Raw genomic sequence first — 26,952 nt, forward strand, 5'->3', positions numbered from 1 at the left:
TCAAAAATAAATAAATAAAAAATCAGTAGAGAACATAAATTACTGTAAAATCACTCGACCTATCAACATTCTTTTTAGCATAGATTTTCAAAAATAAGAAACCGAATACATATCTGGTATAGAGACAATAATAGGTTTAAAGAAGACAATTGATGAAGAAGCAACAAATTGATGGCGAACGAGTAAGAACGTTCGTAAAAAGAAAGGGGAGAAGAAGAAAAGACAGGATCGGACCGACAAGATTTTATAGCAAACTAATTTAAAATGGGACCATTTTTGTCCAATAAAAATTTAAAAGTCGTAATTTTGTCAAGATTTCCAAAGTGTCTTATTTTTTCAAAGTTTCGTCATTTTTTTCCAAATTTCCTAAATTATAACACAAGCGTGCAGCATCGGTTGTTCGTATTTCATGCGGCGGCTGTTGAATTGAAAGCCGCCACCGGCGCCGGCCTTCCATTGTCGTTTGACCCGCTGTCCAAATGGGGTGTAGGAACCTGTGGCTGTCAATTAATACGCTCTCCATTGACAAAGATCCAGAAGCAGTTCTTCATCTGTACTGTAAATTCACAAAATGGAAAGACGAGAGGAAGAAGATCATGCTCCACTTCCCCTTCTCACCCGCTACAAGATGGGAAATTTTCAACTTTCTCACAGGTACCATTGTATATATGTATATATCCAACAGAAGAACTCTTCTTTTCTTGATTTAAGCCCCACTTCATCTTTTTCATTTGGTTGGGCCTTGCGTAGCATCAGTCTTATTTGCAGTAAAATGAGTGAGCAATGCGGAGTGGATTATTGGTGTTTTAGGAAAATCCCATACTGGAAATTCATTCATCGATTCATCAAATTCGGCACTACTTCTTTTCATCTGACGTCTTCTTTGAGTTTGGTTCAGTGTTTCTTTTCATTAATTAAATATTTTGCTATTTTGTTGGGGAAATATGAAAGATGTTCGAATAGAGTACTCAGTCATAGACTTGGTTTTTCTTTTGGTTTGTTCTTGTTTTCTGTTTTTAGCTGATTTAATTCGTTTGAGATGATCTATTCAGGCGAATGATGATAGTTATACAAATATCTATCACTTGGTTTTGTACCCACAAATTCAAGGAATAGGGAAGGTTGTAGACTTGCAGTCTTCCTTTTCTAGATTCTCCCAATTTTTGAAGCGGCTTTGTTTTGATTTGGGAAATTTCTCCACCCCCCCCCCCCCCCCCTCTCTGTGCGTGCGTGCGTGTGTGCTCTCCTATCCTATCTTTGTAACTTATTACTGACATTCAATTACAAGTGCATTTCATGTGTCCATCTTGGCTTGTCAGAGTTTTCTGATTCTGGTTGAGTTATAATCAGAAAATGAAGATATTAAGAATTTTGTGATCTTCCAGTTGTTCTTTGTTTCAATCCTGTTTTTTGAAAGCTAATTGCCTATTTCTCTTTTATACGTTACAAGGACTTAGTTTATAGCTTTTTTTTTTTTTAAATATTTTCTCTGGTTTTTCCCTACAGTTTTACTCTTGTCTGGCCATAAAACTCGATGCTTAATGTAGTGATTTTCTTGGTCCTTTTCTTTTCCTTTCTTTTTTCCAGAATTGTCTTGGCACCATTGACCAGGCAAAGATCTTTCAATAATGTTCCTCAACCACATGCCATCCTGTATTACTCACAGAGGACCACAAAAGGGGGTCTTCTTATTTCTGAAGCGACAGGAGTTTCTGATACGGCACAAGGGTTAGTTAAACAATTACATTCTATGTTTTCACTAGTTCAAAGGATGATTTGCAGTTTCCTTATTTGAACGTGTTTTTATATGTACTGGGATGGAAGTTTCTTATAAGTCTGTTATTACTGCATTCTCTTCGAGTGAAGGTATGCACATACACCCGGTATATGGACAAAAGAACAAGTAGAAGCTTGGAAACCCATAGTAGATGCCGTTCATGCAAAAGGTGGTATCTTCTTTTGTCAAATGTGGCATGTGGGAAGAGTTTCAAATCGAGGTATGTTGTTGAATTTTTGCCCCCTTTACTTGTTCTCTTCCAAGGAGGATGGCATTTGAAAGATAGAAAGAGAAATGGGTCAATCAAAATTTTCAAGCTCTTTGCTTAGCCTTGTTGCTCTTGAAAAATAAACTACATTTTCCATGGATCCGAATTTTTTCATTGCTAGTTTTCTGTACAGATTCACTATGCTTGGACTATATTTATTGTAATGGACTGTAGTCCATACGGCATCCAGCCCCGTACACTTTACCAAATTATTGTTTTATATAAGAACATGAAGAGCTACCCAAAGTGAAACAAGCAGAAAAAACTCTCTTGCTTGATTGATTCTAACGAAAAGAAGAGCAGAAATATATACAAAATACATCCTTATCTTTTCTCCTATAAAGTAGGAGATGAGATAGGATATGCTATCTCCTAAATATTAGGATATTCTATCTCCTAAATTATAGAGACTAATTTAAACTTTAAAATACAAGTTTACAATATTTAAACTACAAGACTAAAGGCCTTATCCATCAGTTAACTATCTTCAAATTTGAATTTCTTTTCCTCGTCCAACACTCCCCCTCAAGGTGAGGAGTAGATGCACGTCATCCCCAGCTTGCCAATTAGAAATTCAAAACCTGGTCTTACCATTGCTTTGGTGAGCACATCTGCTACTTGATCAGTGGTAGGAATATAAGACAAGATTATCCCTCCTTCTTCAATCTCTCGTTTTATAAAACTTCGGTTTATCCTAACATGTGTCATGCGATTATGTTGGATAGGATTCTTCACTATGCTTATTGCCAACTTACTATCACTGTATACCCTTGTAAGTTGAACCAAGGGTATCTTTAGGTCTCCCAAAAGCCGTTCTAGCCAGATTACTTCACACATTCCTTGAGCAATAGCTCGAAACTCTGCCTCAGCACTACTACGGGCCACCACTGATTGTTTTTTACTTCTCTATGTCACCAAATTTCCCCACACCTTGGTACAATATCCGGTTGTTGATTTGCTGTCTTCACTTGATCTTGCCCAGTCTGCATCCACAAATCCCTCAATTCCTCTTTCCTTTATCTTCTAAAACATCAACCCCTTTCTAGGGGTTCCTTTTAGATATCTTAGCACATGAAAAACAACATCCATATGTCTTTGTGTAGGAGAATGCATGTATTGGCTTATTTTACTTACTGCGTAGGCTATGTCAGGCCTAGTAAGAGACAAGTAAATCAACCTCCCTACCAATCGTTGATACCTTTCTTTGTTCACAGGGACATCATCATCTTCTTCTCTTGATTTCCATCTTTTATCTAATGGAATTCCAGTAGGTCTACAAGCCATCATCCCGGTGTCCTTTAGCAAATCCATGGTGTACTTCCTTTGTGAGATAAATGTCACACACGGCGATACCCCTCCTAATTTCCCTTCATTGCATTCTGTTATTACTTTCTTTAGATTCTGTTATTTGTTTTAATTTCTAGCTGTATCAGTTTGTTAGAAAGAATATTCCAAAAGCAGCCTAGGTGTAAAGGGTGTGAATAGGACAAAATAGGTTGTTATAACTGTTTAGGGAAGGAATCCTCGGGTATGCAGAGGCCTATATATCCTTCTTAGACCTTTTGGTCCATTAACGAGATTATCAATCAACTTCAGATTTCTTTCCTTCTCTCTATACTTGTCTGTCTGCCTTGCTATCTCTTCCTTTCTTTCTCCCTGCCCGACTTACCATTTCTATTGCTAATTAACTCCCAATCAGTTAGCCAATCCGAGCCCAAGCCGTGACAATAAATAATCCTTCTCGGCTTCTAGCAACCTCCATGCCTAAGAAGTATTTCATAAACCCGAAATCTTTGACTTCAAATTCGGACTTTAGCTGCTTCTTTAAGGTCTCAATCCCTTGTATGTCATCACCTGTAACAATTATATCATCAACATAAACAATTAGAATAGATTTCCTTCCATTTTCGAGGATTTTACAAACAATGCGTGATCGGTTTGTCCTTGTTGATACCCAAATTGAACTAAGGTCATGCTGAACTTTTTGAACCAGGCCCTAGGTGATTGCTTCAACCCATATAGAGATTTCTTCATCTTGCAAACCTTGCCTATACCAGCCTCCCTTTCAAAACTTGGTGGGACTTTCATGTATATTTCCTCATCCAAATCACCCTTAAGGAATGCATTTTTAATATTAAACTGATATAATGGCCAGTCTAAGTTTACAACAATTGAAAGGATTACTCGGATCGAATTTAATTTTGCCACAGGAGCAAAAGTCTCCTCATAGTCTATCCCATAGGTTTGAGTAAACCCTTGGGCCACCAATCGAGCTTTATATCTCTCCACATTGCCATCAACTTTGTGCTTTACTGTAAATACCCATTTGCACCCAACTATTTTATTTTCTAAGGGTCTTCTCATTATATCCCACGTTCTATTATCCACCAATGCCTTCATTTCCTCCATAACAGCTGCTTTCCATTTCGGATCCTACATTGCTTCTTGAATATCTTTTGGAACAACTATACTGTCAACTTTAGCAATGAAACCTTTGACCTTAGGAGATAACTTAGCATAAGTTAGATAATTTTTTATAGGATATTTTGCATAGGACCTTACCCCCTTCTGCAAGGCTATTGGCATTGCCCAATCTAGCCCATCCTCAGGGACTGCCTCACTGCTAGCATCTTGTGTTGGTCTGATGGTTTCTGTGCTGTCTCTGGTTATTTCCCTTCTAAAGCTGTAGTCATCCTTCAATGGACTAGCTTTTGGTAGAGATGATTGGCATTGTTGCTGCTTTGTTTGGTTCCTTGGTCGTTGGGAATAGACAAACTTAGGGTCAGCAGCGGACTTAATTTGTGGCTGGGAGGAAAACTGACTAGAACAATGGCCAGATGTTTCTGAATCGGTTGATTTTGACTCAGAGGCTGTTTCAGGAGCTGCTGGGGCTATTGTAGGAAGAGATTCCACTGGAAGTGTATTGTCATAGGTAATGATTTCTCTCCTTTGAGAATACACTGGCAATGACAGTGGAAGGGCCGAGAGAGGATCAATAGGTATAGCCACAGATGGGTTGGACTGATAGAATGAAATATCTTCATAAAATGTGACATCAGTGGAAATGTAATACTTGTGGGTCGTAGGGATGTAACACTTGTAGCCCTTTTGGGTAGGAATAACCAATGAAAAGACATTTTAGGGCCTTGGGATCAAGCTTAGTCCGAGATGTATCGTGGTTGTGAACATAGACAACACAGCCAAACACCTTGGGTTCAAGAGATTGTAAGAGAGGAGCATTAAAGAGATCTCAGTTTGCATACGTTGTTTCTTGTGAGGTTAGTTTCAAATTTGTGAGGAATTTCCATATATACTTCTTCTTCGAGATCTCCATTTAGAAAAGCATTTTTCACATCTAATTGCTAATGTAGCCAATCCAGGTTTACAACTAGGGATAACAAGATTCTGATAGTATTCAATTTTGCCATCGGAGCAAAAGTTTCTTGGTAATTTATACCATAAGATTGAGTGAACCCTTTTGTAACTAGGTGGGCCTTAAATCTGTCAATTCTTCCATCTTCTTTGTATTTGACTGTAAATACCCATTTGCAGTCCACATGATGTTTTCCAGGGGGTAATTCTATAATCTCCCAAGTCCCATTATTTTTCAAGGCCTTTATTTCCTTGAGAACTACCTCCTTCAAAAAAGGTTACATCCATTAAGGTGAAGAATCTCTTAAGACTCGGAGAGTAACATTTGTAACCTCTTTGGTGGGGAGAGTAGCCAGGAAATATAAATTTGATGGACTTTGGGTCAAGTTTGCTTCGAAATTGAGGGTGAATGTGAACAAAAGAGGTGCAGTCAAAATCTTGAGAGGAAGTTGAGAAATAACTTGGGTGTAGGGAAAAGAAGCAAGGAGAAGCTGACTTAGAGTGTGATGTTTGAGGATTTGTGAGGGCATTTTATTTATAAGATAGGTGGCTGTAAGAATAGCCTCACCCCAAAAATATTTAGGACCATGGGTGGAGAACAATAAGGATCTGGGCACTTCTATTAGGTGTCTATTCTTGCGTTCTGCAACCCTGTTTTGCTGGGGTGTATCTACGCAAAAACTTTGATGAATGATGCCTTGTTATAATAGATAAGTGCCTAGAATGGTATTGAAGTTTTCTTTGGCATTATCTATTCTTAGAATTTGAATTTTAGCATTTAATTGCCTTTGCACCATGGAATGGAAGGTTTGAAAAATGTGGTCAGCTTCAAACTTTTCTTTCATGAGAAAGACCCAAGTAAGACGGGTATGGTTATCAATAAAGGAAATAAACCATCGAGCCTCGGTAACATTTTTAACTTTGGAAGGCCCCCACACATCACTATGGATCAAAGAAAACGGATAGGATGGAGTGTAAATTTGACTAGGATAATTAGTCCGAACATGCTTAGAATATTGACAATTTTCACATTAAAACATGCGTAAATCTGAATTCTTAAACAAAAAGGGGAACAATTTCTGAAGGTAAGCAAAGTTTTTATGTCCTAATCTATAGTGCTACAACATAATTGCACTCTTATTTGAATGAAAAGTAGAGAAACAACCAGGTGGAATAGAGTAGCAATTGCTGGAATTTACTTTAGTTTTTGAATCGGTCCTTTCAAGTACGTAAAGCCCCGAACATGCCTCAGCACTGCCAATCATCTTTCTCGAAGTCCGATCCTGAAATTCACACACATCTTTTAAGAATTTTGCAACACAATCCATATCAATAGTGAATTTACTAATAGATAAGAGGTTGCAATCTAGGTTAGGTACAAAAAAGTACAGCATGTAGCATGAAACTGGTGGACAACACAACCGATCCAATACCTGCCACCTTTGATAATGAGCCATCGGCAATCCTTACCTTCCAATCTTTGTCACATGGCTGAAAATTGGTTAACAATGTACTATTTCTAGTCATGTGGTCAAAAGTTCTTGAGTCAACAATCCATAGAGTAGATAGCTTACTTTTAGCGGTAAAAACATGTAGAGGGTTACCTTTGTGTGCTATAGAACCTGCTGCTATTATAGAGGCCTGAAGCTGTGTTTTGCCAAAAATATTTTGAAGCCACTCCATCTGTTTTTTGCTGAATAAGCTCGGATTTAAGGCAGTAGCAGTGTCTTTTGTGGCTGTTATGTTACCCCTACTTTGCCTTTCACGTGCTAGTTTCCAATCCGGAGGCTTGCTATGGATATCCCAGCATGTATCCTTTGTGTGACTAGTCTTGTGACAATACCATGTTCTCGGCCTTCTAGATCTGGTGCTATGATTCCTCCTCCTTCGGTTTTTCTGGCAGCTTTGGTTAGATAATCATCTTTTCATTTTCCACATATAAACATCATCACCGATTGTGACCATTGAATGTAGTTTTGGCCATTTAGGTTTTGATCGGTGGTTGTAAATGAACTGCTGTTATCCGTGTTTACAAAATTGGTGGTTTGGAAAGGAATAATCTCGGATGACTTGCTGTTTTTGTCGGCCATGATGTAAGTCGATCAGGTCCGGTGGCTATAGAAGGGATGGATTAGTGAGGCGGCAGATAAAGGCTAGGATTAACAAAGAGAAAGGAGAAAAGAATTATGCTTTGATACCATGCAAAAATTCTCTTTTTTGGGAGAATAATATGCTGTGTTTATTCCCTTGGGAATGCCACAAATATATACACAATGGATCCTAAGAATTCTCTTAGATTTTAGAGATTAGATTCCTAATTTGTAGGACTAGATTACAACAACCTTAAATATACAAACAAATCTAATAAAAAATAACTAAGAAAGATAAGATGTAACAGTAATATAAATCAAGATAAATCACGGAGGATAAATCAGCAGATAACGAGCTCAGTAGCTCGACAGCTCGACCCTCCATCAGCTTGGCTATTAGCTCGGCAACTCGGCCCTCTATCAGCTCGGCCATTAGCTAGGCAGTTCGGCTCTTTATCAGCTCAGCCATTAGCTAGGCAGCTCGGCCTTCCATTAGCTCGGCCTAACAACTTCCGATCTACAAGGACCTTAGTTCTTCAAAATGGATTTGGTATTCTATCACCGATCCTTCCTGTTTCAACCTATTAAACTTCTCAACTATGCTTGTCATAGATTTCTTGCCAAACCTAAACCTAACACAAAAGTCTTCCACAAATTCTATCCAGTTGGTCCCAACCCTTACTTTGTCCCAACCTTGAAACCATGCATCAGCCATGTCAATGAAGTAGGTTATTGCAAGTTTTTTTTTTTCCTTTTCCTGATTTTCAGCCACATTGTAGTATTGGAAAAATCTTTCACACCTCTTAACCCACCACATTGGTTTAACTCCTCCAAACATAGGGATTTCTTGCCTAGGGATAGGTGTGTGCTGGTGATTTTGATAGGATTCCCTTACCTAGACGGCTTGATCTATTTTCGGTTGTTCCTCATCTTCTTGTGACGTGGAAGCATGAGGAGGAATGCCTGCTCTTGTGAAGGTTGGCTTTGAAGTGCCTATTCTTGTCAAGATCTGCTTTGAAACAGTTCTTGGAGGGAAATCTTCCGGTAGGTTGACCTGAGGCATCTTGGAAAACATTTTCAGAAGCCTGTCCAACCTATGGTCAATATTAGCAACTTCTTTCTCTAGCAACTGCACAGCTTCTCTAGTGGCAGTGTTTTCCTCCTAGTAACGGCTCAATTCTTCCTGAGTCTATCGCAGACCTAACTCTATGGTGTCCAGCCTAGCCTTCATTTGCTTTGTGCAAGTCCCTTTTTCCATTTCCTCAATCCAATTCTTTGAACTTCATTCTAAACAACAACTGTAATTGTTTCCAAAAATTCAGTAACTGCCTCTAAACTACATCCAATTCTTTTAACTTTATTCTGAACAACAACTATAACTGTTTCCAAAAATTCAGTAACTGCCTCTAAACTACTTCTTGAAATCGATAATTGCCTCTGATCTTCTTCCAGAAATCGATAACTACCTCTGATCTTCTTCTAGAAATTAGCTTGTCTTGCTTGCCTTCAAATGTTTGGTCGGAAACACCTAGATCTAGCCAAGAATCGGATTGCTCTGATACCAATTTGTCAGGTCCTTGGCCCTAACTTGTGATTTTCTTGAAGATTGAATTGAAAAGGTAGGAGAAAAAGAGAGAAATAGGGGAGGATTAGATAGAATAAGAGGAACACCAAATAGAGATGAAGGAGAAGTAAACAGAAAGTAGGGAGAAATTGAGAGAAAATAAAGGAGAATTGTAGAGAAAAGGAGAAACTTTAATTATCATCAACCATAATCTTAGTCATGTGGCGTATAACTTTATATATTAGCTATCCATAGTTTCTACTGGGCAGTTACCCTAAATTACTCCATAACCAACAATAATCAGAAAATAAAGGCAATAACTAAGGCCTATTCTCTTCGTTGTTTTCAGGCCATTTTCAGTTTTCAATTTTTCAAAACAATGAAAACGTGTTCTCTTCACTATTTTCAAAAACAAGAAAATTTTTTGTAAAAGAAATCCAAAACAACAAAAAACCAAAACGCACAAAACGCTCACTGCTGCCTCTTCTCTCTCCTAGATCCGAGTCTCCTCTCGTCTTTCTCTATTCCAGATAGAGTGGGTCTATTCCTTGTTGGCCGACGATGCGCCTGCCACGGCCATCACCGTCGCTCACTGTCGTGGTCCGCGTTTGTCACTGCCATCCGACTCCCTTTCTTCCTTCTCTCTTCCAAAACCTATTGGGTCTCTTCCTTGTTGGTCGATGACGCACCTACCATGACCATCACTGCCACTCGTCGTCGTGGACCGCGCTTGTCACTGCCATCCAACTCCCTCTCTTCCTTCTCTCTTCTAGATCTGACCGGGTCTCTTCCTTGTTGGCCGGTGATGCGCCTACCACGGCCATCACGGCCGTAGGCCGGGCAATGAGGGGTGAAAATAGTATTTCACCTTTTGGCCATTTTCCCTTCGGAGTTTCACGAGTAAGGTAAATTTAAAAAAAAAAAAATTATTGCTCTCTTTGCTTACATACAGAATGATAATGGTGTTGTCACAATGAGGGGTGAAAACGCGTTCTATACATTTTAAATTGCAAATTCATCAACTTAATAATATACTAGCGTTAAATTGTTTCAATTTAAAGAATAATCAAATTTATTGAATAAAATATCATAAAATAATTTTTCTCAAAATTTTAAAGTGAATGTGTTTTCCAATTTTTCAGTTTTGAGAAACACTTTTTTAGAATGACAAAAAGAACGCCTTCTTAGCAATCCCAAAACAGACACTCAAAACATAATTGAAAATTAATTCAAAACTCAAAACTGAAAATTGAAACACGAAAAGAACACCACCTAAATCTTCTGCAAAATAATACAATATACAGAAAATAAAAATAAAAATAACTAGCTAAGTTATGACAGGTTCCTATCAAAAGGTTTGTTGGGAGGAGGCTTATTTATCTATCACATACGAGGCTAGACATAGCTTATGTAGTGCGTGGTAAGCTAATTCATGGATAATCCTAAAGAATTGCATCTCAAAGCAGTACACAGGATTCTATAATATTTAAAGGGGACACCTAGCAAAGGAATTTTGTTTACGAAAGGGGAAGAGCTGTCTCTTGAGGTCTATACTGATGTAGACTATGTAGGGTTAGTTGTCGACAGAAGATCAACATCCAAGTATTGCACATTTCTAGGAAGTAATCTCGTGACTTGGAGAAATAAGAAACAAAATATTGTAGCTCAATCAAGCATAGAAGTCAAGTTCAGATCAATGGCCTTGGGAATATGTGAGTTACTATGGCTCAAGATAATCTTGGAAGACCTAAAAGATCAAGTGGAAGGAACCTATGAGGCTCTACTGTGATAATAAGTTATCTATCAACATTGCTTATAACTCGGTACAACATGATCAAACATAACATGTTGAATGTCATGACCTAAGGAACAATAAAAGAGCATCATGGTAATATGGTTGCAATAGTTTGTCACGAGACTAGGGAGACGTATAATTTTGCGACCAAGTTTTGTATCGACTTGGACGTTACTTACTTGTATTGCCTTAGTATTTCATTCTCTTATTTGTATTTCCTTTCCAGCTGGCTAGTTTGTTATGGCAGAATTTGCTAGGTGTCCATGTCCTAGAATAGGACAAATCAGTTAGTTAGAGTGGGTGTGATATGTTGTGGCAGCATCCATGGTTCAAACTATATAAGCTTGATCCTTCTTCTGTAAAAGGATGCTGATTTTGATATTAAATTCTCAATTCTCTTCCAAGATTTCTCCCTAATCTCTCTCTCTCGTTTTCTGCCATTCTCCCTCCATTCTTTCTAATTTCTCTCCTCATTCTTCAATCTCCCCTCTATACATTCTGTTATTGACTTTAAATGAATCGGATCCTTTCGATTTCCATTCTAGTCCTAGGCTAAACCCTAGGACCATGACAAATTGGTATCAGAGACTTACCATCCTCGGCTGTGATTCTGTTGCAGCTCCGATTTGAAGTCGAATCCAATTGGGGCTCAGCAGTGTGCTGCTCATTTGGATTGGAAGGTGATTCTGACCAGAGCCAATCGTTCCTCGGTTGCAAATTCAATCGTTCTTGTAAGTGAGTTGGTCGATTTGGTCGGTTGTAATTTCCGTCGCCGATTCATAGCGGAGCCCATCATTGATTAGTACAGAGGAGCGTTCACGATTGGAGTGGGTCGATAGACGAGCATACTTGAAGCGTCGCGAACAGACAACACTCGATGTTGGTGAGGCAGTCCGTCAAAGACGGTTGGGTGAGACAAAGGCGCTGATTCTGGCGAGAAAGGAAGTTGCGAAGTGGAAGCGAGTGGGGGTAGTTGTTGAATCTCAGCAAACGCACACAGAGCTTGGGCAATCTTGAATCCGCTGTAATCTTGTGTGGAGAGCGATCAGTGCAAGAGGCTAACAGCTCGCGGCTAAGACTCCAATCTTGTCCAGAATTGAAGGCGAGCAAGCCAGGAAGTTCACGATTGGAGCTTGTGGACGGTGATTGGGTGGCGACCGGTGTAAGTAGGAATTGGACTTGGATTGATTGAGCAGCGATTTCGACGGGATCAGCAAGTTCCAGCATTCCAGTGAGTCTGGGTGGGCTCTCGGCGGAGGATTAATTCTCGACCTTCGTGATTGCAGTAGATTTGAGTTGGAATATTGAAAATGAGTCCACTGCCATGACTCTTGGTCGTGAATTCAGGAAGCGTGAGTTGCGCTAGAGTCGATTAACGTATTAGAGTGGCGCCGACTGAGTGACAGAACCAATTAAGAAAGGCGAGCAACCCAGTCGTTCGTGAATAGGCAGAAATTTCGAGGTGATAGCGAGTCCGCTGGTGTTAACGCGGACAGCCAGGAGACTCGCTACCAGAGCAGAAGGCCAGTACGAGAGCTCCATCGTAGTTAGTGACGCGGGCGAGGAAGGTGTGGAGGCCTTTATCAAACGCGACCAGTGAGCAAGAAGAAAGACGTGCATGTGAAAGAGGCAACAAATCAATCTTGGTTGTCACGACTTTGAAGGTGGAACGACAAGGTGGATTGTTGTTTTCCGAATTGCTGTAGTCGATCCAGAAGGTGAGGTGATCGCTTGTTTTGGGCGACTAATGTGAAGCAGAATAGAAGGTTGTTTGCGGCTATTTTCCGAGGTTGGGCAGTGTGGGTCAGCAAGCTGAAGCACAACAACTAATTCCAGCTTCTGATTCCTCTTACTGCCTCTAAATTTTGTGGGGTCTTGGCTAAGAAGTGCGGCAATTCCGGTATTTAATTCTAGCAAGTCTCGTAGTAGCTGGGAGTGTAGTTTTGAAGGCATTCGTAAGCCGGTGAGCCTCAGCCATTGCGTGATAGAGCAGCGGAAGTATGGTGAACCTTGCTGAAGAACCGAGCAGTGGATTTTCTGTGTTTGAGATTTAAGTTGGAAGGAAACAAGGTTGATCGAAAATTGACAACAAGCAGTCTAGGGTGTCTAGGGTGCATTCAAATCGATTATTGGCTGTGATCCCTATTCAGATTTTGAAGGAGACTCCTAGAGCATTTCCGGTGATTCTCAATTGCTGCGATTTTGATTGTGATTCTCGACTGACAGTTAGACGGTCTAGAGGACTCTCGAAGGCCGATCAAGTCACTGTAAGTGTACAATTTCTTCTACTGTTACAATAGACTTGGTCTTGAAGCATAACAATGGCTGCAATTTGCCACTTATTGGATCAATTTTAGAGGTGATTGGGTGAGGCAGTTACAGAAGGGAATTAGGATGGAAAGAGCTGCTGTTTCTTGGCCTATTGCTTTTCTAGCCAGTGAGATTTCGGCCAGGAGGAGTAGTGCACGAAGGAGTCCAATTGAGTCTCAATTGCAGCAGAAGAATGCTTCATTTTTAGCTGAAATGGAGCCTCAATGGCAGCCAAAGGAGGCAACATTTTCAGTTGGCAGCAACAGGGATAAAGGAACAAGCAATGGGATTCATGAAGAGTGCAAGGAATTTGGCCGTATGTTCCGCGAGAAACTACAAGAGTTTGTGATGATACTTATTAAGAAGTATTATTACAACTTTCCCGCTGAATACTTCGATGATTATCGCGGGAGTTTAAACAAAGATGGATTCCTTAAAATAGAGCTGCTGAAGAAGAAATTGAGGAGGCGGGAAACAGATTCATTGCTCACCTCCAATAGTGAGCAGAAGAAGTATATCGGTTTAGGCGAAATTGACAAGGAAGATGCCAACTCATTACCCTCCTTGGCTAGTGCATGGGCTGAAGGATTTGGGGGTGTTTCGGATCATAAGTTTGTGGGAAATGGAATAGCATTGGATCAAGAAAATCTGACTGAAGGACCCTCAATCTAAGCAGATATTGGGGATAGAATCCTTCCTCTTATTTTGGACCTACTAAAAGCTAAGGATTCTTTGGCTTGGGGAAAAATGGGCAGCAAGAAGGTGGAGAGGACTGAGGAGTACATGGAAGAAGGGATTGAAGAATTGGGGGATGTCAGTCCAACGGTTGGCAGCATCTCAAGCACCCCCACTGGTACTGAGAATCTAGATGCTAAAACCCTCAATATGACATCGTGGGAGGAAGTAACTGTTGAGCATGAAGCTGAGATGTTCGCTAGCAATCTGGGAGCCAAAGATCTTGGAATGAAAAGGACCAGGACAACCTTTGATTGTGGAGATCTTAAATCTATTTCTCTTGAGAGAATAGGAATGGAAGGAGTTGCTGAATTTTCTACTATGGATTATCAATATGTTTATGATCTGGAGCAATGGAGGACACAGAAGGATAAACCAAAACAAGATGAAAGGAAGAAAGGGAAGGAATTCTTTGTTGAAGGGACTGAGACCCTTGATGTTTTGCTCATTCATGTTTCCATTGGTGTGGCAACAAGATATAATGTTGTTGCTACTGAGGAGAAAGAAAAGAGAAAGCAAAAGAGAAGGGAAAAACGAGATAAGAAGAAAAAGTGAAGAAGAAACCAATGGGTGAAGACGGGCATTGGATGAAGAAACAGTGGCTACTTGTTGCAAGTTCTTGGGGACAAGAACTCTCTTAAGGAGGGGGGAATTGTCATGACCTAAGGAACAATAAAAGAGCATTATGGTAATATGGTTGCAATAGTTTGTCACGAGACTAGGGAGACGTATAATTTTGCGGCCAAGTTTTGTATCAGCTTGGATATTACTTATTTGTATTGCTTTAGTATTTCATTCTCTTATTTGTATTTCCTTTCCAGCTGGCTAGTTTATTATGGCAGAATCTGCTAGGTGTCCATGTTCTAGAATAGGACAAATCAGTTAGTTAGAGTGGGTGTGATATGCTGTGGCAGCACCCATGGTTCAAACTATATAAGCTTGATCCTTCTTCTGTAAAAGGATGCTGATTTTGATATTGAATTCTCAATTCTCTTCCAAGATTTTTCCCTAATCTCTCTCTCTCTCTCGTTTTCTGCCATTCTCCCTCCATTCTTTCTAATTTCTCCCCCCATTCTTCAATCTCCCCTCTATACATTCTGTTATTGACTTTAAATGAATCGGATCCTTCCGATTTCCATTCTAGTCCTAGGCTAAACCCTAGGACCATGACATTGAAGTTGATAGACATTTCATAAAGGAGAAACTTGATAAAGGCTTGATTTGTACCCCATTCGTGTCCATTGATCAACTTGCCGACATACTCACAAAGGGACTTCCTAACACCGTGTGTCAAAGATTAATGAGCGAGATTGGAATGGAAGACATTCACTCACCATCTTTGAGGGGAAGTGTTAGAAGATACGGTTCCCTTATTTTAGGAAACCATATTTTAGTTGATTATATCCCAGACTATTGGGGATTTAATTCTGTTTATTATTTCCATTCTTTGTTTCTTAACTTCGGTAGTCTTAATTATAGGAAATTAGGTCTAGGTAGTTTCCTATTTTAGAGACTAGCTTCCTGATTCTATTCTTCATCTACTGTATATATTTGGGTAAATTTACCCTAAGAATAGTGAGATCAGATTACTGGTTCTGTTTTCTACAACCATGACTATCAAATACATTAAATATTCAAATACCAACCTTTTAATTATTTCATTCTTGTTTCATTAATATTCATCTACTCACATTACGTTTTGGCATATCAAAATCAAACTAGTTCAACATATTAAATGTTACTTTGTAAGAAAGAACATATTATATGAACTTGAGGTGTTTTTACTCTACTTTCTTTTGACTGATTTCTTTGTAATCTGGCCCCAATTACATTGGGAAACTTTGTTACATAGTTTGAGTGCTTTAGTAATCGCAATTAAAAGGCATGGGTACTGTAGCTCATATCTTACTGGTATCACACTGTGATTATTGTTGCACCATATGGTACAATTGCAACCATGCTCTTCATCTGTCTTTTTTGCAAACTTTATTTGTGAAATCCTTGAATTTTTATTCTCTATTGCTTTTTGAAACTGTACCATTAGTAGTGAACAAAATGGTAATAAAATGGACATGTTCATTTTACATATTTGCAAATCTATCTCAGTTGATTTTATGATTGACTTGTGCCATGGATAACACTGAGTCTGATGTATTACATTGATACTTTATGTTAAGCAGATTCCATGACAGCACCAATTGCAATAATGTAATATGTTATCCTTCCTGGTTTTCCAATATTTTCAATTTCTGGAAGATTGAATTGCTTTACAACTTCTCTTCATGCTAGAATTTCTTTCCCAACAACTTATTGGCATCTTGATTCAACTTGCTAGTCTTTCATTCTCCCCACTCCCTCTCCCACATAAAAACAAGTTTTCCTTAGTGTAGAAGACCTGGTGGACTTCATATGGCTGCTTCAAAAAGCTTGAAATGATAATGTTTTTTCCTTTTCTGTTGTTCCAAAAATGAAGGTTTATTCATGACTACTGCTGGTGGTACCAATATTTTATGATTTTCTAACAGGGTAAATTGCACCCAGACACCCTATGGTTTGGGTCATTAGTCGAGTCACTTTGTGGTTCGGAAATGCTTCTACTAGTCCCCCCGTGGTTTAGTTTTTTTTAGCAAAAACACCCTCTCCATTACTATTTCCATTAGATTAACTTATTATTTTAGTTAAATGTTACTTAAGTTAAAATAAACTTTAATTAAATCAAAATAAAAACAAAAATTAATCAAAAATAAAAGAAACTTCCCAGCTGGAACCTGTCACAAGCAATGGTTCCAGCTGGCCGCTGGCAGGAGTCCGGCCAGAATCCACCCCCCAAACCCATGGGTGATGGGCTCCTTCCAGAACCCATTTGGCGACAGTGGATTCTGGTACAGAGAGAGAGAGAGAGAGAGAGGAGCAGCAGTGGTGGCGAGAAAGTTTCTGGCGATGGTGCCCAAAAGATCTGAAGAAGAAGCTACTGCAGCGGCAAGAAAGTTTCTGGCAGCGAAAGATCTCTCTCTCTTGTTCTGCCCCTACCTCACAGATTGCTGGCGGTGAGAAGGGCCACTGCCGGTGATGCAACATCTTCTTCCTTATTTTTCTTTTATTTTTTATTCATTATAATTAGAAATAGATTAGCAAAGAATTGGATAAAATATACCTTAATTAACGGCGTTTGTACTTAAAACTAATGGAAGGGGTGTTTTAGCAACAAAAGTAAACCACAGGGGCTAGTAGAAGTGTTTCCAAACTATAGAAGGTGTCTCGGACAATGACTCAGACCACAGGGGATCTGGTGCATTTTACCTTTTTCTAAAAATAAAATCTGTAGTAGTATGTTGACCCGGAAATAAAAAAAGAAATCTATAGTAGTATGTCTACTTGGTGGCCTTTTCTTTTTCTTTCCTCGACTTCCATTCACATACTATTTTTTTCATATCTAAGCTAATATAGTTGAATAAATTTCATGACTTTTTCCAATAATACCAGTATGTTATCATTTTCTTAATCAAATCTATGTTAATATATTACTGATATGTCTATCTTCTTCCCTCTGCCCATAATCATCTGTTCTTTTGTCCACTAAACATCCGCTCATGCACCAAATCTATGTTATACGGTGTTCTCTTTTCTACTCTTTTCTTCATCTCCCCCTCCCACAAAAAAAAAAAAAAAAAAAAAAAATCATGATGAAGGAAATAGTTATATATTTTTATATTTTATGATGACCCATACCCTGTATCATTTTTAGGGTTTTATACAAGTTTATGTCCTGCTTAACTAATTGGTAGACAGAAATGATCAGTGAGGTAGAATTTATGAAGCCGACCTCATTTAGTGGGATTGAAGTTTGATATGTTATTGTTGTACAGATTTTCAGCCAAATCAGCAGGCTCCAATTTCTTCAACTGACAAGCCCGTGGGACCACAACTTCGAGCTAATGGTTTGGATGTAGCGCACTTTTCACCTCCACAACGCCTAAGGACTGATGAAATACCTCAAATTGTCAATGATTTTAGACTTGCTGCAAAGAATGCAATAGAAGCTGGTAAGTTTGTGGCTAACTTCAAAACTGACTAAAATTAATTCTATTCTTCTACTTGATATATGAGTGAATTTCAATTTAGTGCCTTTTCCTTGAATTATGAAGAGTAAGGCATTGACTTTTCCACTTGTTCCATCCATCACACGCCATTAGCATTTTGATGAAACAAAAGATACATTAGTGCATGTCAATTCAAGGGATGGCTTGCATAAGTCCAAATAGATTACAGAAACCACATAATTTGACATGTTTTTTAAGTCCGAATTCCAAGTCGAGCTTTAACTTCATTTACATTGTTAGTAGTGGCCAATTTTCATATTTCAAAAGGAGTTGCCAAATGTACTTTAAGGAAATACGTCACTCTCTCTATCTCCCCCTCAACATTACCCTTTGGTAAACTAAGAAAACTTGGTGAACCAGCAGGCGTCATGATGATCAATCCCTGCCTAAGACTACATGATCATTACTCGTGAAGTAAATTATTCTCAACATACCTAATTAAAGAAAGTGTGGGTGCATTCTGATGTTTACTGGAAATTAAGTCTGAAATGTTTTGTTTCACATATGGTAGAAGGTATAATTGTTAGTTTAGGGACATCAAAGAAGGAATTAGTTCAGATTAGTAAAAAAAACAAAAAGAAAAAAGAAAAAGAAAAACTGGACAAACTTAGCAGCATACTAATTAATATTCATACTGTCAATGAAGTTTGCAAAATTTATTCATCTACCATAATTGCCATTACATTTGGTACTCAAATAGGACAAACTGCAGATTATACAAGTGATCTATTTATGCATTTTATGAAAATTTTCTCAAAGGGAAGGTTATTTTCCTTTCTTATACTGATTCTCTGTCTCACGTGCAGGTTTCGATGGTGTTGAGATCCATGGAGCTCATGGTTACCTAATAGAGCAGTTTCTGAAAGACCAAGCCAATGATCGAAATGATAAATATGGAGGATCTTTGGAGAACAGATGTCGGTTTGCTCTTGAAATTGTTGAAGCTGTGGCTAATGAGATCGGAGCAGATAAAGTTGGGATTAGGCTTTCTCCATTTGCAAACTACTTGGAAGCTGCAGACTCAAATCCAAAGGCTCTGGGCTTGTATATGGTCAAAGCCTTGAATAAATACGGTATTTCATATTGCCATATGATTGAGCCAAGAATGGCAACTGTTGGCGAAAAAAGAGAATGCCCCCACAGTCTTCTGCCATTGCGGAAAGCTTTCAATGGCACTTTTATTGTAGCCGGGGCTTATGACAGAGAAGATGGTAACAAAGCTGTGGCATGGAACCATGCTGATCTTGTCGCTTACGGGCGTTTGTTCCTCGCCAATCCTGATCTGCCACGCAGGTTCGAGATAGATGCTCCTCTCAATAAGTATAACCGAGAAACTTTCTACACTCCCGATCCTATTATTGGCTATACAGATTACCCATTTCTTTAAACTGTTGCCTAAATTTTCGGGAGCTGATAAACTGAAGTTTAAATTTAAATTACATTACCATTGTTCTTGGAATAAATCCTTGGAGGTTTAGAATTCATATAACCCGATCCCACTTAGTAAGAATAAGACTTTTGATTCTTCTCCTTCTTGTATTGCTCCGCAGATTCTATGTGCCTCAGCTCACTCTTTCAAGCTGAATTTCTTCCACTTCTTTCTGTTCTTCTGTGTCAATGAAATCAGATTGATCACTCCCCCTTCGTGAAATGAATATATTTTCTCATTTTCAGATGCTACTTTTCGTGGGGCATAAGTGTTCGATTCAATTGCATGTTAACGTATGATAGTGCAACTGATTCTACAATAAAAGAATCTCTCTCTCTCTCTCTCTCTATATATATATATATATATGTGTGTGTGTGTGTGTGTATATTCATTGAAGGACTCATTCTGATCCTTGAGAGAACTTTAGGCCCAAAAGAATTTGATGGGTCCAACACAAAATCTAAATGTAGCTCATTTAGATTTAAATGTAGATCTGATGTAGCTCTAGCAATGACCAAATTCAGCACTTCTATGTATAATTAGGTTGGATCTAAGAATGACATCTACTATTAAATTGGGATCATTATATATGTACTTTATTACAAATGCATTTTTAAATTTTAAATTATAATATAATTTGTTACCAGCTATTTCAAAAAATAAACACTTAAATATTTTCAAATTTTAATATCTAATTTCATATCAATTAACTTTGTTTTATTTCACAATTGTCTTGACAGGTGTTGGCATAATGTGTTGGAAATTTTCATATATTGGACTTATATTAATTGTGAGTTTTATTATTTAAATTAAATCAAGTTAAGGTAAATTAGTCGATTGTAAGAAATTAGGTAGCCTATAAATAATTGATCTAAGTAAAGTGGGACAATTTTATAAGTTTTGTGTTATAGACCAAATTATTAGTTTAGGCCTAAAGAGATCTATTAGATAGAAGATGGAGACTTATGGGAACTATATATAAAAGTAAGGTGAAGTCTCTTCTTCCATCTAACATAGAACGAACCATTATTATCTCACCCATTAGAGAAAGCTCATAGAGAGAAAAGAAAATGAAATTCCTAGTGCAAAATTAATCATTTGCAGATTTCACTTCTTAATTTAAGATTGATGTAAAATCAAGTTTGTCTACAAATCTAAATTTATTTTATATTATAAGCAATCATGTATGCTATTCGGTTTGTATGTTTGTTAAATATTTGTTCACATGATATCAAGACTGATTGCATGACCTTAGAATTCGTAGAGAATCACAATATTATTATTATTGCCAAACATTGTTTTCTGCCAATATAAAATTGAATCTCAGCAATCAAAATAATATGTCTAATAAAAGTAGATTTATTTTGAATCAATTGTGAAATGTGAGTGTAAATTCTATTGGAAAAATGACTTGTTCAATGGATGTTTTAAGACTAACGGATGTTATATTTTCTTTTATTATTATTATTATTATTATTATTATTATTATTATTATTATTATTATGACTTGTTCAATGGATGTTTTAAGACTAATGGATGCTATATTTTCTTTTATTATTATTATTATTATTATTATTATTATTATTATTATTATTATTATTATTATTATTCTAGGGATGAGGTTGATGATGGGTTACTTTTGTAATTTGTAGAAGTTTAAAACTTTTATTTATTACACTTCTAACTTTGTTTTTTAAAATCTTTTAGTTTAGTCCTTATTTTTATTATAAAGTATTTTCTCGCTATTAATATCTTTATTTATATGTCACAAGTTCATTTAATACAAAATACATAATTTGTCACAAACAAAGAGAATAGAGTATTTGCGTCTTAAAAGACATATTTTACAATGCGATTAATATAGTGTGACGTCAAGGAAATATATAGGTCTTCTATCTCATAAAGTTTGTGTCACATGTTATTTTAGAGACATTAAGGCTCTATACCCATAAAGTTTAATACATCATAAATTATATTTCAGTTTAAGGATAATGTAAGATGTATCTTGATATGAAAGAGTTTTATAAATTTGATTGGATTGTTGCCACCAAAATGGTATATCCACTTAAATCTATAGAATTTTGTTAGGGATGCGTTTAATTATGCAATTATTTTGCCCAAATGTGGTAATTGTGTATTTATTTTAGAGATATCACATAAAACATATGTTTGTGAATTGAACAACCTAAGTGACCTATTCACCCAAAGGTGGTAAATTTACTTTAATTGGAATAAGTTATCCGAATCATTTTTTATGTGAAAAATTCTAAATTGCATGTTTTGTATTATGCCCAAAAGTGTTTGTTGTTGAGCCAAATTGCTCTAATCAACCTATTGTGTATTTTGATATTTGACAAAACATAATTTTAGTAAAACTATTTTTGGCATATTTAAAACCCCTAATGAATTTTTGATATGTCTTAAATATTATAGTATTTTGTGTATCAAAATGAACCAAGAAATGCTATTTCTCTATGTCTGGAATATTAACACATTATAAGGGAACATATAAGAAAATATTTTTATTTTGGAAAACTATTTCCCGGTATTTCGATAGCTAATATTCATTGTTGTTAAAATAATTTTTAATGAATTTTTCAAGAAATAGAATGTATGTATTTTGGAGGTGGTAAAATTGTTAAATCCCGAATTTGTACTAAAACCAAAATTCTATTTTCTTATTATTTTGAATTTTGAATTTTGACTTTTTAGATACTTTTATTGAATCCAAATGGGGGGTACTTTCTTATTTACATTTGTGTATTAAAGTAAATGAAATGTAAATATCTTGTAATGTATATATGCTATATGGCTTATATTTTTAAACAATTGCTATATGTATAAAATCTATTTTTTGTAAAATCTGGCCTCAGAAGTCGACTTTTGGTTCAATGGAGTCGATTCTCCTTAAACTGAAGCCGACTCTTGTAAAGCTAAATATTGTTTCTTAGATCATCTCTTATCTTGTATCTCTTTGTAATTTTCCTAGCTTGCTTTGCTAGAAGGCCTACATTACTTGTAGGAGGATTTTGATTCCTAGTTTGATGTGCTAGAGGACTTACTTATTGAAGTAAGGGGTTGAAATACCTAGTTTGTTGCTAGAGGGCTTGCTTGTCTGAGCAAGAGATTGTAATTTCCTAGCTTGTTGCTAGAGGGCCTATTCGGAGAGATATGAGGTTTTTAGTGGATTGATTGAAAAATTCTTAGTGAGGAGCTAAGGTAGTGGATTAGGTTTGGTTTGAGTCGAACCACTATATATCGTTGTGTCTCTTATTTGCTTGTGTTATTTGTTTCATTTGTTTCAAGCATTTCATTAATCCTCACATACACTAAAATCTTATTTTTCACCAAAAGGATTTTCAAGTTCAATCAATTCTTAAAAAAACAACCCAATTCACCCCCTCTTGGTTTTGGTGCCATTGCTATTCAAAACTAACAATTGGTTCAGAGTCTAACTCCTAGTTTTTAGGTCTAACAACCTAAGGAGAGATCCATGGCTCTTAAGGAAGGCTATCCTACTAATGTGGCACCTTATTTTGATGGCTTATACTATGAACATTGAAAAATAAGAATTTGTGTTTTCATGACATTCATTGATTGCTATTTGTGAAATATTGTGAAAAATGGTTTTGTTTCAAAACCAAAGTTGGAATGGGATGATCATAACAAAAAGAATTTTTCTTTAAGTATTAGAACTATGAATATTTTACAACATGCCTTAAGTGATGATGTTTATGTTAAAGTTTTTAAGTGCTCAAATGCTAAAAATATATTGAATACTCTTCATTCAATCTATCTTACTAATTAATCTTGTGAGATTGTTGATGATAAAAATGTGTAGGGTAAAAATCTTTTGAATCATCAAATAGAGGAGGAAGAAAGCCCAACATCAAATATGTGCTTCATAGCTCAAGAAGAAGAGGTAACCTCTACTTCTACTTATGATATTGATGAATGTGATGATATTGAGAATGATTTTTCAAAAGAAGAGTTATTACATGATTTTGATGAATTGTGTGTTAATTTTGAAAAACAAAACTCTTCAAAAACAATTGGATTTATTGTCAAATGAATTGGAAACTTTAAAATCAAAGAATGAATATTTACTTGTTTCCAATAAAGAATTTTCAATGGAAAATGATTTGAAAGAAACTAAATTGAAATCTCCTAATGATGTTTTAAATAAGAAACCTATTTTAAATAAAGAGATTTCAAATTCATATGATCATGACAAAGGTGTTTAAAATTCTTATAGTCAAAGAGCTAATATTAAGAGCTCATCTTTACACGCCTCTCATGACATTAAATGTTTTCTTGTAAATTTGGCCACATTGCATCTTGTTGCCCTTTTAAAAGGAAATCATCTAGTGGTCCAAAAATGAAATGGATTCCTAAGGGAACTAAGATGTCCAAGGGTGTGTTTGATTGCATTACTTAGAATTTAATTCTAGATAATGATTGCCTAGAAAATAAAAATCACTTCACCCCCTTGGGAAATGAATTCCATGGAAAGAAACTTTAAATGCTTGTACCATACACATATTTTTCATAGAAAAATTAAGAATATTTGATTGCTTCCATAGAAAATATGTGTAATAATTACACATTTTCTATGGTAAATGTGTGCAATCAAACACACTTTAATAGTTCTTATGCTAAACCCCAAGAATCCAAGTATTTTTTGAAACCTAAACATTCTCATTTTAAGAGGAATGTGCATAAGGATAAAATGAAAACAAATTTCAAACAAAAATCCTTTGCTTCACATTCTAACTATTGGTATCATCTTAAACACAAAGGTTTTATAAGAAACTATCCAAAGATTTTTAAACAAGTATGGGTTCCTAAGGGAACACTTTATGCTAACAATGGTGAACCCAAAATGGTTTGGGCACCAAAAAGTTGTGGATAGGTATTTTTGTAGGTTGATTGTCATCCAAATGAATCTCAAAGAGAAATCCTTATGGATGAATCAAGTATGAAGGAAAAGGGGACAAAAAGAGAGTTAACCCCAAATGATGCATTTCCATCAAAGAGTAAGATTTTATTAAACAAAATCTTGGTGGTATATTTTTATCCCTAAACTCTCTATGCTTATAAGCTTTGATGATAATGAATTGTGAATTTGCCCTTTATGATTTTTTTTGTTGAAGACTTGTATCGATTTCTATAATTAAAGGAGAGTTATAATGTTTTGATATATGTATTGAATAAGGGGGAGAATAAAATTTGTTGATATGTGCTAAGAAATGTTGTCTTGATAGATAATCTTAAACTCAACCTAACTAGCATACGCCAATCATGTGACAAAAAATATAAAGTATGCGTTAATCCATGTGAAGTATCTTGTCATAGAACAAATGAATAAAAAAGAATAGATAATAGGACAGAGAATGTACTTAGACTTATCTAGTTTAGAAAAATGCCGAGTATCAACTATGTCTTAAAAATACTTCAATTGCAACACATTTGTTAGATAATTACTCTCTAATCATTCCAACCATAGATCCAATATTACATAACATCTAAGAAAGAAATCATAGAATATTCAAGGGGTAGAATATCATTATATAATCCTCAAATATAATTTACCTAAATAATGCTCAATGCCGATGTCTTTCGAACATGATTAGTCCAAGTTCATTGATATGAACAAAATCTCCGGTGATGCTCGGATCCAATTCTAGAATAGGGTTGGTTTCTAGGTGAAATCGATTTTGAACATTTTGAAGGTTTGCATAAGAGTTTGCAAACTCGTTCAAAAAGGCTAGATAAATTTGTAGATTGTTAACCTAAAAATCGCACATAATTATCAAATTCAGTCCAGAAACTCAAAAAGATTAAGGATTTAGAATTCATCATACTTTCTGTTGGAGGATAAGAATTTTAGATACACAATAGTAAATCAGATCTTGAATCCTAGCTTGAGCCTCATACAAGATTGTAGCAATAGCCTCATTGTGGTCTCTTACCGGAAGATGGCTAATGAGATTGAAGGCATTTTTGGCACCAAAAACCTTGTGAATTTCTTCAAAATCAGTAGTTTCTGCTTCATTGCAGAAATAAGGGGCAAAGATGCACCCTTGGATACATCTTCTTCTCAAGTACTTGCAAGCACCGCATGAAAAACCCAATCTTGACATGATCTTCTGGTTGTTTCTAAAGAAAAAGAGAAAGGATAAGCTGAAGAACTCCTAGAACCTAGAAACGGACACGATCGAACTGAAAAACCCCAATCTCATTCCAATCTCTGAATTTTCTCAATTCCTACCCCAACAATATTCTTTTGAAAGATTGAGGTGATTCATGGTCTCCTTCGGGTTATAAATCCATTTTACCAAAATTTTGAGAGACTATCACGAAATGTAAACAATCAGGTTTTTACGCAAAACCCTAAACCATCACAATAACCCCCAATATAAATAGGATGTTGCCGATGAAGGCCACGTCTTAGTTAAACCTCAAAACCTTGAAATGGCACGATGAGGTGTTAAGCGTGTAAAGACAATCTTTTTTTAAGCAAGTGATAAACCCGAATTTGAAGTGCAAAGAGACAGGTTTCAAAATATAAACAAAGAGATTTTGAAATAGAAATTTTGTTTTGTTTTGTATGTTTCGTAATGTGATATGCAAGTTTCAAAAGATAAGGTTCTGTTTTGTAAAGATATGCTCTGAAAAACTCTTTAAATGATGAACCTTTTGAAGCAAAAGGAATGAATCTTACACCACAAAAATGAAAAATATGAACGATGACAGTTTTTATATTCTGCAACAGCTCTAACAACTCTACACAATTCTGAAAATCCAAATCGATATGAAATAATCTCAAGAATGATTTATCGATCATATTTGAAAGAATCGCTATAAGGAAAAATTCATGACTTGCTCGTGAACTCTCTGTATGTGTATATATATATATTGTATGTTAATCATCTAAAATCAAGAACGAAGAGTCTTGAATAATCTGGGAACGAATGCTAAAATTTGTAAGAAAGGATTACAAGGAAAAGAACTTGCCTTACGATTCTTAATAGGATTGAACCCAACTCTCCTACGAAGAACTTAACGGAAGTTTCTATGTTCTGAGCCTACCATTAGAATCTCCATGCCAAGGAGGTTAATATATCTAAAAATGGGTTAGATCTAACGATTGAATTTTTGTAGATCTGATTTTTAATTTTCAGCCAGATTTAAAAAACACTCTGACCGTCGCCGCCAGCCACCACAGCCAGCATTTCCCAATGATCCAAGGCCATTACTTGACTCCCTTACCTTCTTCGACTACCATACCCAAAAACAATTAAGATCCAACGGCTAAATCTCCATCGATCTAAGCTTAAAATTTCAGCCAAACCAAAATAATACGTATATACGTATATATCATGGATGGGTGCGAGACTTACCTCCTTGTAGATCGAAGCAATGGAGATGAGCGACGAACGAGAGAGACAAAGAGAGGTTGGAGCGAGCCTAAGAGATGCTGGAGATGAAGTTGCACGGGTGATAGATCAA

The 26,952-nt window shown here is 36.5% G+C and overlaps 1 protein-coding gene across 1 annotated transcript; it reads left to right on the plus strand.

Moving 5' to 3' along the window:
- Window positions 1-411: 411 nt before the first annotated feature.
- On the plus strand, window positions 412-19,678 carry LOC127808760 (putative 12-oxophytodienoate reductase 11). Its single transcript, XM_052347360.1, has 5 exons — window positions 412-654; window positions 1,588-1,728; window positions 1,867-1,997; window positions 17,778-17,954; window positions 18,818-19,678. Exons 1-5 carry the CDS (start codon window positions 572-574, stop codon window positions 19,396-19,398), a joined length of 1,113 nt encoding a protein of 370 aa, XP_052203320.1. The 5' UTR covers window positions 412-571; the 3' UTR covers window positions 19,399-19,678.
- The last annotated feature ends 7,274 nt before the right edge of the window (window positions 19,679-26,952 follow it).

The sequence above is a fragment of the Diospyros lotus genome, chromosome 8 (assembly GCF_014633365.1).
Source record: "Diospyros lotus cultivar Yz01 chromosome 8, ASM1463336v1, whole genome shotgun sequence".
Taxonomy (NCBI): Eukaryota; Viridiplantae; Streptophyta; class Magnoliopsida; order Ericales; family Ebenaceae; genus Diospyros; species Diospyros lotus.

Coding starts and splice junctions, on each gene's coding strand:
- LOC127808760 (XM_052347360.1), top strand. CDS start 572: ATGGAAAGACGAGAGGAAGAAGATCATGCTCCACTTCCCCTTCTCACC. Junction 1,998..17,777: donor GGGAAGAGTTTCAAATCGAG/GTATGTTGTTGA, acceptor ATTGTTGTACAG/ATTTTCAGCCAAATCAGCAG. Junction 17,955..18,817: donor AAAGAATGCAATAGAAGCTG/GTAAGTTTGTGG, acceptor TCTCACGTGCAG/GTTTCGATGGTGTTGAGATC.